Source organism: Gracilinanus agilis, chromosome 5 (genome assembly GCF_016433145.1).
Source record: "Gracilinanus agilis isolate LMUSP501 chromosome 5, AgileGrace, whole genome shotgun sequence".
NCBI classification, from domain to species: domain Eukaryota; kingdom Metazoa; phylum Chordata; class Mammalia; order Didelphimorphia; family Didelphidae; genus Gracilinanus; species Gracilinanus agilis.
In genome coordinates, this window is record NC_058134.1 from 308,746,669 (window position 1) to 308,766,619 (window position 19,951).

Below are 19,951 nucleotides of genomic sequence, written 5' to 3' on the forward strand. Positions count from 1 at the left end.
GGTCTTGATCAAGGACACATGACAAAACCAGTGGAAATGTGTGTCGGCCATGGGTGGGTGGAGTGCGGGGGTGAACGGGAAAGTGGGAGCATGAATCATGTAGCCATGTTAAAAATGAATATTAATAAATGTTTAGAATTTTTTTAAAGTGCATAGAATTAAAAGATAATTTTAATCAATCTTTAAAAACTAATAAATATATATTATAAAACTTTAAAAAAAATCATATACCATGACTTGTTCAGCCATCCCCCAACTGAAAGGCATCCCCCCAACTTCTGTTTCTTTGACTGCACAAAAAGAGTTGCTATCAATTGTTAAAAGGTGCCGGAAGCCATCAAGGCTGTGATGTTTAGCACAGATACTCACAAGCTCTGACAATCCAGCACGGAAGGTTGTCAGGAGGATGGAAATTCCACACTCAGTTTCCCCTATGTGATTCTTTTTACAGTGACATTCACTTGCATTGAAATTATTACAATCAATATCCTTATTTGGCACCAAGGAGACACAGAAAAACAATACAGGTTCATGGCAAGAACAATCACAGTCACAGACTACCCACTATCCCAAAATAAACCCCTGTACAAACCCCCAGAGTATAGAAATTTCCCCTGGAATCAGCCCAGCAAAAAAACCAGCAGTTAGTGAGTTAATGTTAAAAATTTTAAATCTCTAACTCCGATTCCCATACACAGGTGCCTGCAAGTACAGGCCAGAACAGTTTCCAAGTTCTGCCCCCCCTTTCCAGATCCGATGTGGTACAGTAATTTAATATAAAAGAACAATGAATGAAATATGAAGAAATTGTCTCCCATGAAAAGGCCTGTACGTTCTCACCACTGTAGCCCAAGAGATATGTCAGACACACCTAACACATTGTTTCCAAAGATAAGATGTATGGAGGGAATGGAATTCATGCCAACATTGATGTAATCTGAAGAAAATGATATAAAAATTAAAATCAGCAGATGGCACTTCAGATCAGCCACTGCAAACCTACTGGGTCTCTGGCTCTTCTCACTCCATTTTCACTCAATTGTCCCACCCCCAAGGGGAACTGGACTGCTGGTAATCCCCCTTTGACCCCCCAGCAGAGTGGCGCCCGAATCCAGGGACTCTTGAAGAGGCTAGACCCCCAAACCCCCAAAGAAAAGCTGAGAATGTATCCCTATGGACAATTGGAGATCCCACACAAGGATTCTGCAGGCTGCCCACCAGTGAGAATGGGTTAGGGGTGGTTAAGTCAGAACTTTCAAGATAACAGCACCCTTTGGAACATAGTGAATCAAAGGAAAGAAAACTAATTATTGAAATGATTAAGCACAGTAAACAGCAGCTAATTATGATACAGAGATATAGTGATCCTGGCTGGGACCTTCTCAGTTTGGGTTGAGCAGCCCCTAGCGCAGTGGCCCCCGCTCCCTCCAGGTATTTTTCTCTCTCTAGGAAGATAGATTTAAGACTACTTCATAGATAAGGCAATCTCTCAGAAATGGCAAATTTAAAGTGACCAGAAATTTTTCCTCTCCATCACCCCCCCCCCTTTTTCAGAAGTGGCTGGCTACTCTCTCTCTCTTTTTGTTTCAGCTAGAAAAACTAGTTCTGTCATAGTTTTTTCTTTCCCCTTTGGAAGGAGCCCAATTGGTGATGGCCACAGACAATGTAAAAAGTTTTAACAGTTTTCACTTAGTTAAATCAATCTTTCCAGCAATGTGGCATCCCTGGAATTATTCAGGCAGGTATCAGAGTCCGACTTCATAGAAAAAAAGTGTATTTATTTTAGAATATCTATTGAAGCATGAAAAAAAGGTAATTAGGAAACAAAATTCATCATATGTCAGCCAGCTCCTTGCTAAGAGTTAACCCTTTTCTGACTCATTCTTTTTCACAGAATTCTTTAGTCATGGAGATATGCATTGTAACAATTGATCTTTTGCCAGGATGAAAAGAAGAATCTAGTTTATATAATTTATGTTTTATATTTGTCAGAGTGTGTGTGATATGCTCGGGAAATGTGTCCTTGATCAGTCTATGTGTTATATGTTGTTTGTCTGTGATCACAATGGGAGGGTTACTTGTTGGGGAAAAATAAATCTCTCTCTTCTTCATTCGTTCAGGAGGAATGGGGAAGACAGACAGAGGCGTTTGAGAAATTCAGAAAATAACATCTTAATTTCTGAATGTCTTAAACTCTAGATAATTTAATTGGTTAAAAGAAATCTTATTCTCTGCTCTTATTAAGGCAAGAGTTAAACAAACTAATCTGTCAAACATTTCTCCTTCCATTTCTCACTGGCCATGAGAAAGGGAATGTAGAAATCAAAAGACAGAAAAAGGGACAAATTTGATCCCATCACCAAATTCTATCAACAGGTTAAGTACTGAGATATATATCTAATGAAAATTACAAAAGATTATAAAATGCAATCTAAGAAAAACTTATTCAGACAGAAAGCAATGATTCTGAGTTGTGTACAGAAGTATAGAAGTGCAGCTTAACTTTCCTAGCTAGCCAAAAACCATCAGTCTTGCTCAGTGCTTAACCAAGAATGAAAAAGCTTCTTTAAACAACCGTGAATTCAACCTAACATTAATCACATTGATGTTAGTGAAAATTTAACTTAAAGATTATTAGAACAATACAATTGGCTTACATTTCAAAATTAAACCCCTTTAGACAGAGACTGGTCCATGAGAAAATTATATGCTGAGATCGAATCATCCACGCCACCCCAGTTCAGCAGGAAGTAGTTATGAAAAGCTAAAAAACATCGCCCATTCTCCCCAAAACTCATGGACCTTTCTCTACCCATTAGAATATATATATATGCTAAGGAATTGAATAGGTACTGGTGGTATAATGTAAATTCATTGACTACCAGTTAAAAAATGGAATTTCAGTTAAAGACAAATTCAGAATGGGTGAATGACTTGAATATAAAGAGGGAAACTATAAATAAATGAAGTGAACACAGAATAGTACACCTGTCAGATCTTTGGGAAAGGAAAGATTTTAAAACCAAGCAAGAGTTAGAGAAAATTACAAAATATAAATTAAATGATTTTGATTATATCAAACTAAAAAGCTTTTGTACAAACAAAAACAATGTAGCCAAAATCAGAAGGGAAACAACAAATTGGGAAAAAATATGTATAACAAAAAACTCTGACAGGGGTCTAATTACTCAAATATACAAGGAGTTAAAGCAATTGTATAAAAAATCAAGCTATTCCCCAATTGATAAATGGGCAAGAGACATGAATAGGCAATTTTCAGGTAAAGAAATCAAAAGTATCAATAAGCACATGAGAAAGTATTCTAAATCACTAATAATTAGAGAAATGCAAATCAAAACAACTCTGAGGTATCACCTCACACTTAGCAGACCAGCTAAAATGAAAGAAGGGGAGAGTAATGAATACTGGAGGGGATGTGACAAAACTGGGACATTAATGCGTTCTTGGTGGAGTTGTGAACTGATCCAACCATTCTGGATGGCAATTTGGAACTATGCTCAAAGGGCTATAAAAGACTGCCTGCCCTTTGATCTAGCCATACCATTGTTGGGTTTGTACCCCAAAGAGATCATAGATAAGCAGACTTGTACGAAAATATTTATAGCTGTGCTTTTTGTGGTGGCAAAAAACTGGAAAAGGAGGGTATGTCCTTCAATTGGGGAATGGCTGAACAAATTGTGGTATATGCTGGTGATGGAATACTATTGTGCTAAAAGGAATAACAAACTGGAGGAGTTCCAGGTGAACTGGAAAGACCTCCAGGAACTGATGCAGAGTGAAAGGAGCAGAACCAGAAGAACATTGTACACAGAGTCTGATACACTGTGGTAAAATCGAATGTAATGGGCTTCTGAACTAGCAGCAATGCAATGACCCAGGACAGTTCTGAGGGACTTATGGAAAAGATGCTACCCACATTCAGAGGAAGAACTACAGGAGTGGAAACAGAAGAAAAACAACTGCATGGGTTGAGGCGGACATGATTGGGGATATAGACTCAAAGCTACCGCACCAATGCAACTATCAACAATTTGGAAATAGGTCTTGATCAATGACACATGTTAAAACCAGTGGAAACGTGCGTCGGCCATGGAGGGGAGGGGAAATTCGGTGTGGGGGGTGAAGAGGAAAGCAAGAGCATGAATTATATAACCGTGTTAACTTTTCAAAAAATAAATATTAATAAATGTTTAAAAAAAGATTTAGAGCTTTTTAGAATTTTTAGTTAGAACTAGGATTTCAGGTATAACTATAAGATATTAGAATAATATTCTCACTTTCCTATTTCCTATCTGAACTTCTTCCCAAAATAAGCTAAGTGTTTTGTGTTTTACCAAACTGATCTCCTCACATTTTGTCAAACTCCTAGCCAAAATTTAACCCTTCACACAATATTTTTGTACAAACAGGTCCTTTTCCCTCTTTTTTGATATTTTGGGGATACGGGTCTGGTAGTGCTATTGCTCCATCAAAGAGTATGCACAAATTAAAAACCTTTTGGGGCTTTAAATTGCCCTCCAGAATGGCTGGATCAGCTCACAACTCCACCAGCAATGCATTAGTGCCCCAATTTTGCCACATTGCCTCCAACATTTATCACTTTCTTTTACTGTCATATTGGCATGAGGTGACACTTCAGAGTTGGTTTTGTTCTCTCTTCTTTGGTAATAAATTTCTTCTCTTATCATAGCTCTGACACATAAACCATTAAACATTTTTTAAACATTTTAAATTAATTTGCTTGGTATCACCCTTTATGCCTAAATCATGTACCCATCTGGACCTTATCTTTGTATATGGTGTAAGATGTTGTTCTATACTTAGTTTCTGCCACATTACTTTCCATTTTCCTGAGCAGTGTTCAGTCAAATAATGAGTTCTTGCCCCCAAAGCTTGGATCTTAATTGTTATGGTTATTTACTCTTGTGTTTTGGGTACTTAATTGGTTCCACTGATCCACCACCCTCTTTCTTAGCCTGTACCAGATTGTTTTGACTTTATAGTACAGTTTGAGAACTGATGGCTAAGCCACCTTCTTTCACAGTTTTTCATTCATTCTCTTGATATTCTTAACTTTTTTATTCTTGCAGGTGAATTTTGGTTTTTTTTTCTAGCTATATGAAATCTTTTTTGTAATTTGATTAGTACGCTGCTGAGTAAATGAATATAGGTGAAACTGTCATTTTTATTCAATTGGCTCAGCCTATACATGAGCAATTAACATTTTTCCAGTTGTTTATAATATCTGACTTTGTGTGAAACGTGTTTGGTAATTGTGTTCACATAGTTCCTGGGTTGCCTTGGCAGGTAGGTAGTCTCCCAAAGCTTTTATATTGTCTGCTTATTTTAAATGGAATTTCTCTTTTTGTCTCTAGCTTCTGGGTTTTGTTGGTAAAATAGAGAAATGCTGATGGCTTACATGGGCTCCAGCTTTACTAGCTTTTCCATTGATTCTCTCGGATTCTCTCAGTTCACCACCACGTCATCTGCACAGAGTGAGAGTTGTTTCCTCATTGCCCAGGCTAATTCCTCCTATTTCTTTTACTTCTCTTATTGCTCCAGCTAGCGTTTCTGATACAATATTGATTAAGAGCGGTGATGTCGGGGATTCCGGTTTCACCCTTGATCGTATTGGGAAGCCTTCCAGATTGTCCCCATTAGAGGTCAGCTTTGAAGGAGGTCTCCAGTAGAGTATCTCAGGGATCCGTGCCTAGCTCTGTGCTGTTTAATGTATTTGTCAGACATTTGGATAAAGGCATAAAGAGTGTGCCCACCTACAGATGGCAGCAGACTGGGAAGGAGAGCAATTCTGACATAGTCAAGATCCAAAGAGATCTTGTGACTTTGGGTCACTGGACTGAAAAGTAGTAGATGAGATACCATGAGGGAGAAAGGCAAAGCCTTATGCTTGGGTTCAGTTGATCAGAGGCAGCTTGGGAGGCTGGGAAAGGAATTCTCAGCTATTAGTCATCTTGCTTCTGGGTGATCTTGGGCCGGGCCTCGGTTTCCCCCTTTGTACATGTAGGGAGTTGCACAAGATGGCCTCTGAGGTTCCCCCAGCTCCAGACTGAGATGCTTATAAACTTTCCAAATACAAGTCCAGGGGAGTCATGGTTGGGCTGAATTTTGCCTGAAGATTTTCTTCTCTCCAAGAGGTGGCGCATTCTACCAATTCCCAGGATAGTGGCCTTGCATTGTGCCCAGCTGTGATCCAAGTGCCACCGCAGCTGAGGGCTGCTCTCTTTCTGTACCAAAGTGCCATGGGAATTCCTTGTTCCTTTCCGCCTGACCCGGGTCCCATGTGCCCTTCCTGCTATGGCTTCCTCTTTCACCTCCCTCTCTCCTTTGGTCTCTCTATTTCCTACCATCCTCAGGGGAAGCTGGGCCGGGCCATGTAACCCTAGCAGGTCTGGAAGAAGCCCAGGAAGAATGGGGTCAGCTTGGAGACTGTGCCCAACCCTAGGTGGGGGGAGTGTGCAGGGGGCAGGGTACAGAAGAACAGGATTAGGAGTCAGTGTAGCCTTTGCTCTATTTGGCCCTGGAAGGCAGAATTGGGAATATAGGTGAGCTAAGGGAGGGAGGGGGAATTGTAGAGAGGCCAAAGCAGATCTCAAACCCCAGAAAGTAAAACTTCCTAATGATTAGAGCTATCCTAACATAGAATGGATCACCTTGAAAGGTAGTGAGCTCCCCATCGAGTCGGGGCTGGAGGACTTCATACTGGGACTGTTATAGAAAGGATTCTTGGTCAAAAGCATCACCATCTTGGGAAAAAGCAATGGCCTGGGGGATTCACGTCTTGGTTCTGCTATTTACTACTTGTAAATGTTGGAGGTCATCATTTCCCCCTTCCGGCATCGTTTTTCTCCGTCTGTAGAGTGAGTTCAGACAGCCTCTCAAGGCCCTCTTAGGGCTGGACCAGGGATTGCTTTGGCAACGCAGTGGAAGCCTCCGGACTCTTCCCAGAGCCGTGCACGGGATGACTATGGAGGTGAGCTGTCAAAACATAATGGTTGGGCAGCTGAGTGGCTCAGTGGAGTGAGAGTCAGGCCTAGAGATGGGAGGTCCTAGGTTCAAATCCGGCCTCAGCCACTTCCCAGCTGTGTGACCCTGGGCAAGTCACTTGACCCCCATTGCCCACCCTTACCAATCTTCCACCTATGAGACAATACACCGAAGTACAAGGGTTTAAAAAAAAAACAAACATAATGGTTACAAGTCCACGGAGGCTGCTTCTGCTATTTGCTCAGCCCCCTGAGCTCCGAGCAGTGGCAAGGGCCAGCAGCGTGGGGGGTCTTCCTGGCAGAGGCACTGGGGTTGACTTCGAAGGTCCTCTAGGTCCCTCCTTTGGTAGGTGGGACCCTGTCTGTTTCCTCATGATGCTGAATGGGATGGTCACCCAGGGAACAATTACAAGCTGGGCTGGTGGCTGGCAGATAGGCTGGCTGCTCTCCCTGCCCCTCATCTGAGCCCCGACTGACTGCAATGGGGGTGAGAGAGAAAAAGGGGTAGCTCGGAGCCCATTGCAGGCTGGGGTGGGATTATCATGTCCTAAATCTACTGGCACCCTCTCCATTTACAAAGGAGACAGCTGAGGCCCGAGGAGCTGACCAAGGGCCTAGTGTGCACGGCCTGTGGCTACTGCAAACCTCACATGCTCAGGAAGACCACTGAGGCCCTCAGCCCCCTGCAAATGCTCTGGGGCCTCCTGGGCCTCTTGCTGTTATCTAGGAACCTCGTAGTCTCTCCTCCCTGGGCCACAGACACTCCCAGGGATATCCTGGGTCCCTCCTCTTGGGGCCCTTCCTCCCCTGGCATCCCCCCTCACACCTTAAAACTAGATCATAGATCGGGTTAAATGAAGCTGCCCAGCAGACACAGAGAGGATCTGGATTAAGGAGGAAGAGTGTTGGGGGGGGAGCGCTGAAGGGCCGGGACTTGGGCCCTGGCCTAGTCACTGCTGTAATAGACGTAGAGGCACGGATGGCCATTAGATGTGCAAAGGACGCCAGGCTGGGAGGGCCCAACTGGATGATTCCAATCATCAGGTTCCAAAGTGATCGCAGAAAGAGAGAGGCCAGAATCAATGAGATGAGCCTTGCGAGAGGGTAGATGGGAATCCAACAAGATGACTTCTGGGAAAGCCTGGCCTGGGACTTCCAAAAAGCAGCTGTTCTTCCCCAAGAGGTAAGTGGGCAAAGGAAGCGAACAGAGAATTCTTAAAGGAAGAAATAAATGACCAATGAAAAAAGTGCTCTGAAGAGTAGTTGGGTGGTTCAGTGGATGGAGAGCCAGGCCTAGGGACCGGAAGTCCTGGGTTCCAATGTGGCCTCAGACACTTCCCAGTTATGTGACCCTGGGCAAGTCATTTGACCCCCATTGCCTACCCTTACCACTCTTCTGCCTTGGAGCCAATACACAGTAGCGTTTCAAAGAGGAAAAGGAAGGGTTTTAAAAAAAAGGAAGAAGAGAAGAGAAGAGAGGAGAGGAGAGGAGAGGAGAGGAGAGGAGAGGAGAGAAGAGGAGAGGAGAAGAGAAGAGAAGAGAAGAGAAGAGAAGAGAAGAGAAGAGAAGAGAAGAAAGCGCTGAGTCACAAATAAGAAGAGGAAGGCAAACCAGAGGTTTCACTCCCACCATGCAAAGTGGCGAAAATAAGAAAAACTGGCCGTGGTCTGTGTGGAGGGGCTGGGGCACGGAGGCGCAGCAATACTAGGGAAATAGTGCCGGGAACGAACTGGGACGTGCCACAACGATTTTTGAATCGATTTGGAATTCTGCAAATGAAGGGACTGAGCCATCCACCCCTGTGAACTGGGCACGTCATTCCTGGGAGCCAGATCCTCCCAAGTGAAAGGAGTCCGTCCCCATAGGGTGGGCTGAAAGCAGTCCACGTGGAGGAGATCTGGAGTCCGTTTGAGTCCGGGGGCTTAAAGGGCAGGCAAGAAAGCAGAAGTAAACTGAGGCTGCATTAAGAAAAATAAGTGTCTGGGGCAGCTGGACAGCCAGACCTGGAGAGGGGAGTTCCTGACCTCAGACCCCTCTAGCTGGGCAAGTTGTTGAACCCGAATGCTCTTCTGCCTTGGAACCTGAACTTCCTATGGAAAAGAAAAAGGAGGGCAGTCAGAACTAGGTTGAGGATAGAGGGAGAACAGGGTGATGGATGGCTTCAGATCCTGCCTCTGATCCTTCTTACTACCAATGTGACCTCCCTGCGCCTCAGTTTCTCCATATGTAGGACCAAAAGCTTGGCCTAGATGCCTTCTAAGGTTTCCTCCAGCCCCAGGCACTGTGGCCTGGGCGAGCTGGGCAGAGTTGGGGGAAAGGCCTGGACCCTGTGATTGGAAGAGAGCCCCGGAGGGGATGGCTAAAGGGGCTCATGGCCTGGGGAATGAGCCAATGCTTCTAAGCAGGGGGGAGTTTATGGTTTTGTCGATCATTAGAGAAAATGCACTCAATCCAGTGAGCCGGTAGTTAAACTGTTCCGGGCATACACTAGGCACTGAAGACACTGAGCCCAGAGAAACAGCTCCCATACACACAGGCGGGGCTCCAGGGCTCACTGGGTTTCCTGATCTGTGAAATGGGCACAGCACTACTCATGCCTTCCTTTTTGGAGAGGCCCCGGGCACCGTGTGCTCCTTCCCAGGCAGGGCAGCCGAGGCCCAGAGTCCTCGGGAAAGGCTTTCCTGGGAGAGGCACAGGCCTCCAGGCTGAGCGGTGGGCCAAGGGGCGTTCCAGGGTTGGCAGATGTAGTGAATGGCCCCCCGCCCCCCATCTGGAGTGTTCCAGGCCGCAACCCGAGAGGAGGCCGAGCCCCGCCCCCACGCCGTTCTCTCGGTGGGGCCCCTGAGAGGGCACAGCCTGGCCAGGCCCGGGGACGGCCCGAATGCGGACGGGAGGGGTCTGTGACTAGCCAGCAGTGCGCTATACCAGTTCGGTGCTGACGGGAGGCGAATAGAAGCCCCCGGGGCCGGGGCTCCCGCTTCTATCCATCACCAGGAAGGGTCCAGGGCACACTGGAGCCCAGGACCTCGGGTCTCCGGGCCCGGAGCATCCCCGGCTCTCTTCGGGGCGCGGCCAGCGGGCGGGATGGGGGGGTCTGCAGCCCCTCGCCATTATTCAGTTTCCGCGCACAGGCGTGGGGGCGGGCCCTGTGGGGAAAGTGTGCCCTTGGGAGGGAGCTGGGCTTGGGTCCTCCTCCCGGGGTCCCCTGGGAAGCTCGGGTCCCGGTTGGGGGAGTTAGGAGGGGGAACCCCGGCCTCGGGGACCCGCCCCTTGGAGGCGGGGCCTGGAGGGGCCGGCAGCTCGGGCGGCAGTGCGCGGCCGGGAGCGGAGCGGAGGGGAACGGAACGGCGACACCATGGGGAGCCAGCTGAGCACGGTAGGGGAGCCCCGGAGGCAAGGGCGGGGAGGCCTGGCTCTGTGGCCTGGCTCTGCTTCTGCTGGGGCCCTTCCGTGGTGCCAGCCCCGCCCAGGCACGCCAGGCCCCGCTGCCTGCCTGCCGGAGGTGGGGGCTGGGCGGGGGCGGCTCTGTCACGCCCCAGCTGGCTCCGGGGAAACTGAGTCTGGGAGATGGGGAGGGAGCTTGTCGGAGAAGCCGCCTTCCCGGAGGCCTGCGAGGCGCGCCCTGGCCCGGGCCCGGAGCTCTGTGCGGCGGGCGAGCCTTGGCAATGCCGCTGGGAGGCCCGGGGACCCCTGGACTTCCGGGGGGAGAGGCGGCCACTTGGCACTGCTGGCCTCCGCCCCAGCCCCCCACCCGCGGCAGCCGCTATTCTTAGCTCGTCCGGCCTGGCCCGGCCCGAGCGGCCTCTTGGACTGCTTCCTCTCGGGGCGCCTGTGCCGCCCTCCAGGGGGCCCCCGGAGGCCATCTTGCCCCAAAGCCACCTCCCTCTCCGCGGGAGGAAACTGAGGCCCGGGGAGCCCCTGCTGCAGCATTGCCTACTTCCGGGCAGCTAGGCGGGGCCCCCAGCCCGCCGCACCGGCACATACTCTCTGGGCGAGCCAGCCAAGGTCGTGGACCTCAGTTTCTTCTTCTGTAAAATGAGCCGGAGGAGGACTTGACCAAGCCCCCTGAGATTTGGGCCAGGAAAACCCAGAGAATCCAGCCAGGCTCAGACCCCGCCCCGCGCCACTCTGTGCAGCTCGGTGCCTGCCTCAGTTCCTCTGGACAGGGGGGTGGGGCTGGGGGCCAGTCTCTGTGCCCCAGACTCTGCCTCATCTTCAGGCCCAGTGACTTTCCCACTCGATCTGGCCCTTCTTGGGGAGAGGCCTGGCTTCCAGCCTCCCAGCAGGGCACCTCTGCCCTGCCCCCATTAACCTCTGGAAATCTGGGAAATGGGGACAATAACCAAGGCCCCCTTTCTGACTTTTTACCGGTTCTGCCTCTTCCCAGATTGCACTGGCATCCATGCCCGCCCATCCCCTGTGACCCAGCCATTCCAGGAGTATCTTTCCTCAGTTTACAGTCTGGAGGTTTCCAGGGTCCATGGGTTGTGCCCGGGTCTCTCCAGGTCCTGCGGGCAACCCACTTGTCTCCCTCTCAGGCCTGGGCAGACCCCTCTTCCTCTCCTCAGCTGCTGTTTTCATTGAGGGCCACTTGCCGGCGGGGGTTGGGGGATGTCTCTGGGGTCCACTGTAGTGGGGGGAGAAGCCCCTTCCCCAGTGATGAGTTTTCTTTCTCTTTAAGCCCTTCCCTTCTGCCTTAGCTTCAGAACTGTGTGTTGGTTCCTAGGCAGGAGAGCTAAAGGGCTAGGCAGAGGGGGTTAAGGGACTTGCCCAAGGTCACGCAGCTAGGAAGTATCTGAAGTCAGATTGGAACCCAGGACCTCCTTTCTCTAGGCCTGGCTCTCCATCCACTGAGCCAGCCAGCTACCCCCTAGTGGTGCGCCTTAAAATGTTAAACAACCAGCTCCCCTGAAAAAACAGACCTTTAGGTTGGATGATGACACTCTGTCTAAGCTGGCTTAGGTCTGGAGAGTAACCAGACTGGATAAATCAAGGCCCGCCCTGTGGCATCTGCCCATTCCCAAAGGCTCGCCGTGAGAATAGAAAAGCCCATTCTTCTCTTGAAACGGAGGAGTTGGACTTGCTTCCAGCAGTTAGGCCAGGAATTGGCTTCCAAAGGGAACACGAGCAACTCAGGGCGGAGATGCCCCCTGTGCTCAGCGAGGCCCGAGGGGCAGAGATCTTTGCCAGCGAGGCGTCGGGACCAGCAGTTATTTTTTCAGCCCCCCTCCCCATGCTCTGCCTTTAAGTGATGTGTGACCCTAGACCAGTCACTTCCCTGCCTGGGCCTCGGTTTCCCCTTCTTTGCTACGAGGAGGTGGTTTGTGTAGACCTCCTTTCTGGGCTTCATGTTTTTCTTGGTGTCTCCAGGGCTGGAACAGTGTGTACCACACCCAGGGGTGCTTAGTCCCTGTCTGCTGGTTGATAGACTAGATGACTCTTTCAGCTCCCAAGTGTCCAAGGGAGAGCCAAGGAGGGGCCCTGGGAAGGGGCTGGGTGTGCCCGGCTTTTGTTTGTGCCGAAGCTGCCCTTCTGGGATGCCCAGGCCTTGGAGGAGCCGCCTGGAGCCGCCCTGCCCTCCCAGAGCCCGCTGGGGACAAAGGCCTTTGAAACTTCTCTGGGAACCCTTTGTGTGGCTGAAGGCTGAAGTCACCTGGCCCCCTTCCTGCTTAGGGCACGGAGATCCTCCATTGAGAGAGCTGGGGGGTGGGGGGTGGAGGGGGGGGCGGGAGACAGGCCGTCTGGTCCAGCCCTTCCCATTTTACAGAGGGGAGCACCGAGGCAGAGGGCCGATGAGATGTGCCCCGGCTCCCCTGAGTGAGCCTGGGTTCAGAAGCCATGACTCCAAGTCCATCACCCAACCAGCATTTGTGGAAGCCCTCCTCCTCCTCCTCCTCCACATGGGCCAGGCTCCAGGCTAGCTCCTCCAGCCTCCTTGTCCCCCCCTCCCTGCCCCGTTTTCTCTCCCCCTTGAAAAAAACAACCCAAGCCCGTAGCTTCCATTTTAGAATCTGTCCTGGCATGGGTTCCAGGGTAGAAGAGTAGCTGGGTCTAAGCAATGGGGGTTAAGAGACTTGCCCAGGGTCACCATGCCAGGAAGCTTCTGAGGCCACAGTGGAGCCCAGGATTGCCTGCTCTCCGCCCCCTGAACCTCCTCGCTGCCCCCTTTCAAACCCTTCCCTTCCATCTTCAAGTCAATCCTGTGCATCAGTTCCTAGGCAGAGGGGGCCAAGTGACTTGCCCAGGGTCACACAGCTCCCTTTCCTGGAGGTGCTTCCCCTTGCATGGTGGCTGTGTCGGTCCACAAGTCCTCCCTCTGCCCCCCCACAAATGTCGGGGCTTGGTGGTTTCCCAGCGTGTATCACAGGCCCAGCTTACAGTAACAAAGTATTCCCTGCCACACGCTGATAAGGCCCAGCTCATACTGTGTATCCTCTCAGGTCTTCTGTTACTTCTGTTCCACCGGGGAGTCTCGGGGCCCATCTGTGAGGAGGCTGTGTGGGAGCACAGAAAGGGCCATGGAGGCTGGCCTTTGCCACCCAAGGAGGAAGAGCCAAGCCTCCTCCCTCTCTGGGCCTCAGTTTCCCCATCTCTAAAGTGGGAGTCATACTAGCACCTAGTTCTCAAGGTGGCTGTGGGGACACGTTCTCCAACTTCATCTTACAGAGGATGATCCTGAGGCCAGAGAAGACCCTAGATCTAGAAGTTATCTAGCCCAACTTCCTCATTGACTAGAGGAAGCTGAGGCAAAGAGGTAACCCGGGGAGGAGCAAACAGACTCGGAATGGCAGATGGGCCTTCCCTGGCACTTGTTTCCATCCCAGCGCCCTCCTTTTTGCCCACCTTTGAGCAAGTTGGCAGTGGCTCCAAGCTGGGCAGCTGGGGCCTCAGGGTGTGTTCTGGGGCTGCCTTTCCCCTTATCAGGCCTGGTGCAGCCCCTGAAGCCCAGGCGGATCTGGGGCTTTCCCAGGCAGCAGCCCGGGCTTACCGCTGCTCATTCAAGGCCTCCTGGACAAAGCTGCCTGGGCTCCCCTCTCCTGCCAGGGGCCCACCTTGCCCGGTAAGTCGGGAACTAGGGGCCTCCGGGAATGGCTTGTGCTGAGACGGGAAAGCTCACTCGGCTAGACTTTTCCATGGCTCTCCGGCTTTGCTGGCTCAGCTTTGTGGGCCGAGATCAGGAGTCGGGGCCACCAGCAGACTCCTGGGACGGGACACTAACCTGCCTTTGGAGACAGCCACCACTGGTCAGTCGTGTCTGAGTATGGGAAGGGGGTGGTGCCTGGAGCCCCAAACCTAGAGAATGTCAGAGCAGGAAGAGAGCTTAGAACAGGGGGTGTCAGAGCTGGGAGGGAGCTTAGAACAGGGGATATCAGAGCTGGGAGGGAGCTTAGAACAGGGGGTGTCAGAGCTGGGAGGGAGTCTAGAACAGGGAATGTCAGAGCTGGGAGGGAGCCTAGAACAGGGAATGTCAGAGCTGAGAGGGGCTTAGAACAGGGAGTGTCAGAGCTGGGAGGGAGCTTAGAATAGGGGCTGCCAGAGCTGGGAGGGAGCCTAGAATGAGGAGCATCTAATCCACCTTCTTTTGTAGCAGAGAAAATTGAAAGAAATGGAGGGGAGGGAACTTGCCCAGGTTCATGAGAACCCCAGATTTAGTTTGGGCTTTTTCATCGCAGTCAGCTTTGGGGTGGAGGCCGTGCGTGTTCAGGGTTCTAGCTCTGCTCCTAGGGCCTGTCCTTTCTTCTGGAGCCCCCTGGCCCGGGGCTGACTGTCTTCCTAAGGGCAGGTTCACTTCCCACCGCACGCCCCTGTCCCTCCCTGGCTTCCTCTCTGCTCCGCTCCTACTTCCCTTGCAGGAACTGGGCGCAGAGGCAGACTGAGGCACAAGCAGGTGAGCAGTCCCCGCTCGCCCGGCCCAGGGCACAGCCTTCGTCCGCTGGCCTGGCAGGGAGGGGCCTGGGCACGAGCCAGGGATGGAATTCCGTGGGCTGGAGGGAAGGGGAGCTGCAGGAGGTGAGTCACTGTAGCTTGGCTGGAGCAGCCGGGCCAGCCACACCCATGGCCAGGCTCCCGACCTCTGGCTTCCTATTTTTAAAGGCCGTAGTTCAGGCAGAGGGAGGGGGAGATTCACCAAGCCCAGGCCCCCCTCGTTGGGGCCCCCCAGAGTGTTCCCCGGGGAGATGCAAGGCTCTGTCTGGGATCGGCCCGGCCATGGGTAGCGCCCTGTGATTCAGAGAGGGAGAATAGCGAAGCCGGATGGGACCATAAAGAGTGTATTGGGCGGAGCCTCTCCATTTTACAGATGGGGAAACTGAGGTCCTGGAGAACAGAAGCCCTTTGAGGGCAAGGACTGTTCTGTTTCACCTCTGTGTGCCAGTCACTTGGCATAGTGCCTGGCAAGGCGCAGAAGGTGCTTAACTGATGTTTGTTGATTAAATGACTGAATTAGAAAGGAGCCGATCCAAGATTACCCCACTAAGTGGGCTGCTTGGGGTAGGGCACCAGGGATGGGAAAGCAGGAAGAGCTGATGCAAGGAGGGAGGAGACAGCGTACCATCCGGATAGGGGAAAGAGCCGGGGGATTGTCAGTTCAGAGGACCCGCGTTCAAATTCAAGCCCTACCATGGCTCTGAGAGTGCAGTCTAGTTCTTTGTCCTCAGTGGGACTCAGAAAAGATCTCCAAGCGTCCTTGCTCTGCTTCTGCCATGTCTCATGTTAAAAACAGGATGAGGAGCTGGGGGGGGGGGGTGCTTGGTTTTCTACAGACTAAAGTCGTCCCCCGCAAAAAGCCTGACAAGCTGCCAGCCTCCTCCTTCCCCTGCCAGCTGCGTGTGGTCGCCAAGTTTGGAATGCTTTGGCTTCTCGTGAAAGAAAGTTGGGGCCTCGGGCGTAGCCTGGATGGGATTGCTGGGAGAGAGTGCAGAGCCGAGACATTGGCAGGTGGGAGGGGAGAAAGAAAATACGTCAAAACCAAACCAGAAAGCCTCGCTGCTGACCAGCCGGAAGTCAAGGTGGCCGGCTCCAGGCCAAGGGTGACCCCCGTCAGCGGGTCGGGGTGCAGGGGAAGGCACACAGCGACATCCTAGCTTTCTGTAGTGACCAGGGGCTCTGGATCCCGAGGAGGAAACTGAGTCTCAAGAAATGAGGCGACTTGCCCTAGGCCCCAGGGGCAGTGAGGATCAGAGGCCCAGTTGGAACCCAGGGCTTCTGGTTCCCGAGTGAAGGTTTGTTCACTGGCCTGAATGGCTTCTTGAACCTTCATTTTGGGGTCTGGCTAAGTCACTGGATACTGACAGGGACGTCACAGACTTCCGCTCCGTCCCCCTCGTTTTTCAGATGAGGGAAAGCTCGGGAGGCTTCAGGGAATAGCCCGGGAGTATATGGCACATCCAGGCTTTGAACCCAGTCTACGTGAAAAATGGCCTGTGGGCAAGAGGAGAAAGAAATTTGAGTTTGAAGCCCTGGGTTCAAGTCTCGGCTCCAATATCTCTTCCCTCTAACATCCTTCTGTGAACCTCGGTTTCGCCATCTTTTAAGTAGGAATCCCAATCCTCACTGGCCCCTTCAAGGAGTTGTGGGGGGGAAAACTACTGCCCTAATTCATAAACATGATGATCGCCTGTTTGCACGGTGCAGGAGGCGCACGTGACCAGGGGCGCCTCCCAAAGCTGCAGCCTGGGCCTGGGAGGAAGGACTCGGGAATGTCCACAGCCGGCCGGAGGAGAATTGGAGGAAACCGAGCCCCGGGCTTGGATGAGAAGGAAGGGCTCGTGGAACCTGGCCTTGTCTGGGGAGCTCAAGGGGGCCAGGGACTCTGCGTGTTGTCCTGGCCGGCAGCCGGCCCTTAGCAGAGGACCTGCCACCAGCTGTTGGGGTTGGGGGGGTGGAGACAGGACCCTGCCCTACCTCCAAGGACAACCTCCCGCCCACATGTGGCACCCAGGATGGAGAGTAACAGCCCGAAGGGCTCAGTGCACTCAAAGGGACCTCTAGAGGCCATCTTGTCTATGCCAGGGAGGATTCGAACCTGCCTCTTCTTGATTCCAAGATTAACTTTTTATATACCTTGATCAAGATCAAGCACCAGTGTGGCACTACAGTTGGAGTTGGGGGGATCTGGGTGCAAATCTAGCTTCCATTGCTTATTACCTTAGTCATGTCACTTAACTACTCTCTGCCTTGATTTCTTCAACTTAAAATGAGATAAATAACAGCACCCACCTCAGAGTTTGTTGTGAGGATCTACCGAGATTATATTTTATAGCGCTTAGCACAGTGCCCGGCCCATAGTAGGTCTTAATAAATGCTTGTTGTCTTCCTCCTGCACCCCCAGCCCCCAGCCCTTGGCATGATGCTATTCCAGAGGACAGCCTCCGTTTGTGCTTCTGGAAAGTGAGGAGCTCTCTAGGCTTCAGAGCTGTGGCCCCCTGATATTACCTTTGCTGCTTACCGTCGGCGCCCTTCTGGACGAGACATTGTCCCTCTGTGGCCCTCCGTTTCCTCTCTATAAAATAAGGAGGTGAAGCTAGATGGGGGGCGAGGTCTCTCTTAGCTCCTAGTACAGCAGCTAGGAACTAGAGCTCCTTTTCCTCTCTGTGCCTCAGTTTCCATACCAGGGACTGGAGAGAGAAAAGGAGACAGGAAGGGGTCCAGCTCCGAGCTTTCCAGAATGAGAGCCGGGGTGGGAGTTCCGAGGAGGCCCACGAAGGCTCCCTCCTGCGCATCGGCGCTGTCCAAAAGTGGAATTGGGCCCCCGCCCCACCCCCGAGATCCCTTCTAGCCCTGTGATTGTGAAGAATCTGGTCGTGGGGAATCAGGATTAGACTGATTCGCTGGGATGGGAGCGTCAGGGAGGCAGCTTAAACTCAGAAGGGAAAGAAGCCGAGGATTAGATCTCGTGTCAGGGCGGCCTGTGTTCAAATCCAGCCTCGGACGTTTCTTAACTGTGAGATCCCGAGCAAGCCACTTAATCTCTTTGCCTCTGTTTCCTCCCCTGTCAAATGGGGATAATGCTAGTGCCAAGCAGCCAGGGTTGTTGTTGAGGTGAGATAATATTAGTAAAGCACTTTGCAAATCTTGAAGCCTATATAAAGGAAGGATAAGAAATACCTTGAGAGCACCATCCCGAGGCGGAAGGGGCAAAAGGAGAGGTAGTGAGCTCCCTGACCCTACATGATGAAGGGATGATGGAGAAGCTCCTAGACATTTCCTTTCCGATTGTGTGCTTAATCGCTGTCACCAGCGCTTGTGAGCAGCTCCTCCGTACAGCTGGGCAGTGGGTTTGGCTACAGGATTCCGGAAAGCTTGTTTTCACTTTCCATTGAGTTTCGGTAACTGTAGAATGGGCAGATGGGCTAGACGAGGCCTCTCGGCGCTCCGCCGCTTCCCACGGAGTGGGTACATCTGACTTTTTTCCTTTTCTCCTCACTCCCTGGAAATAAACCGAGGCACGTTTTTTGATCCGGCTGCTCGTGTGAAGGACATTGTCCGGGAAGCTTTGTGCTCTGCGCTTGTACGTCGTTCTGTTTTACGGAAGAGTCCGGAACCCCGTCCCCTCAATTGTTCCCCCGTCGGCCCTCCTCTTTCTTCAGCGTATCTTTATCATCGTGCCAAACCCACGAAACCAAAAGCCCAAATAAAACCCTAAATCGGCGCTGCAGCAGTTCTTGCTCTGGAGGTGGAGCGCATTCCCCGTCGGTGCATCTCGGGCCTCTCCTCGGGAGGCTCCAGAGCGTAATGTCAGAAGCAAAGAACTTGCAGCTCTGGTCCAGTGAATGCGGTCGGGCGATTCTGCTGGCCTCCCGGACAGTCCACGCGGCCACTGGCTCGTGTCTTCTTGAGACTGTTTTAGTCACTTTTCAGTGGACTGAACCGCGACCTTATGCTTTTGTTTTATTTTTTTTAACCCTTGCTTTCCGTCTTAGAATCAGTACTGTCTATTGGTTCCTGGGCAGAAGAGCAGGAAGGGCTAGGCAATGGGGGTGAAGTGACTTGCCCAGGGTCACCCAGCTGGGAAGTGTCTGAGGCCAGACTTGAACCCAGAACCTCCCATCTCTAGGCCCTCTGCAGTGAATGTTCTGGGTGCCAGGTTCAGATCTCTTTCTTTCCTTGGGTCTTAGCCCCTGTCAGATGCAGGTGTTCTCCAGTTCTAGCATCCTAAAGACCCTTCAGTATATCCAGGAACCTGTGGTCAGTCACATGGTCAGTCCGGGCCAGAGGCCACACTTGAAGCCTTTGAGGCTGGCCTTCTGTCCTCTAGGCTGGGCTGCCTTTCTTATGATAGCGACATTAGCTAGCTTCTCTGGAGCGCTGATGTCCCCCGGGACCGTTATTATCATCATCTTATAGTTGAGGAAACGGAGGCTGAGCTTAAATGATTTGCCCAGGGTCCCCCAGCCAAGTGAAGGGCTGAGTAGGATTTGAACTCGGGTCTTCCTGACTCTACTTGCTCACGTAGCAACATTTTATTAGTTGGTCTTTGGTCGTTGAGTTTGGGGTCCTGTTGCTGCTGAGACGATGGAAGTTTCTGAAGACTGAGCTTAGCCCCTCTGCTGGGCCCGTGCTCTGGCTTCCTCGGTAGTTGTTCTACAGCTGCCCGGAGCTTGGAGACTAAATCCCAAAATAGCTTCAGACCAGCTCCAAGGGCCTTGCCGGAAGTTGGAGCCCTTGGGAGCCCTCTGCCACTTTTTGTAGGCCTTCCATCCCCCCGGCAGAGACATTGCAGAGCTCTCTTACCCTGGAGAATTTCTCCTTCCTTCCTCCCTCCCTCTCCCTCTCTCTCTCTCCCCCTCTGTCTCCCTGTCTCTCTCTGTCTCTGTCTCTGTCTCTGTCTCTCTCTCTCTCTCTCTCTCTCTCTCTCTCTCTCTCTCTCTCTCTCTCTGTCTCTGTCTCCCTCTCTCTCTCTCTCTCTCTCTCTCTCTCTCTCTCT

At 51.4% G+C, this 19,951-nt stretch overlaps 1 protein-coding gene across 1 annotated transcript in view; it reads left to right on the plus strand.

Annotated features, from left to right (window-relative positions):
- The first annotated feature begins 10,302 nt into the window (after positions 1–10,302).
- LOC123248679 (NADH-cytochrome b5 reductase 3) overlaps positions 10,303–19,951 on the plus strand; it is a 31,090-nt gene continuing 21,441 nt past the window's right edge. The window contains exon 1 of the mRNA XM_044677526.1: positions 10,303–10,402. Coding sequence (XP_044533461.1) covers positions 10,382–10,402 — 21 coding nt within the window. The 5' untranslated portion in view covers positions 10,303–10,381. The remainder of the gene's footprint in view (positions 10,403–19,951) is intronic.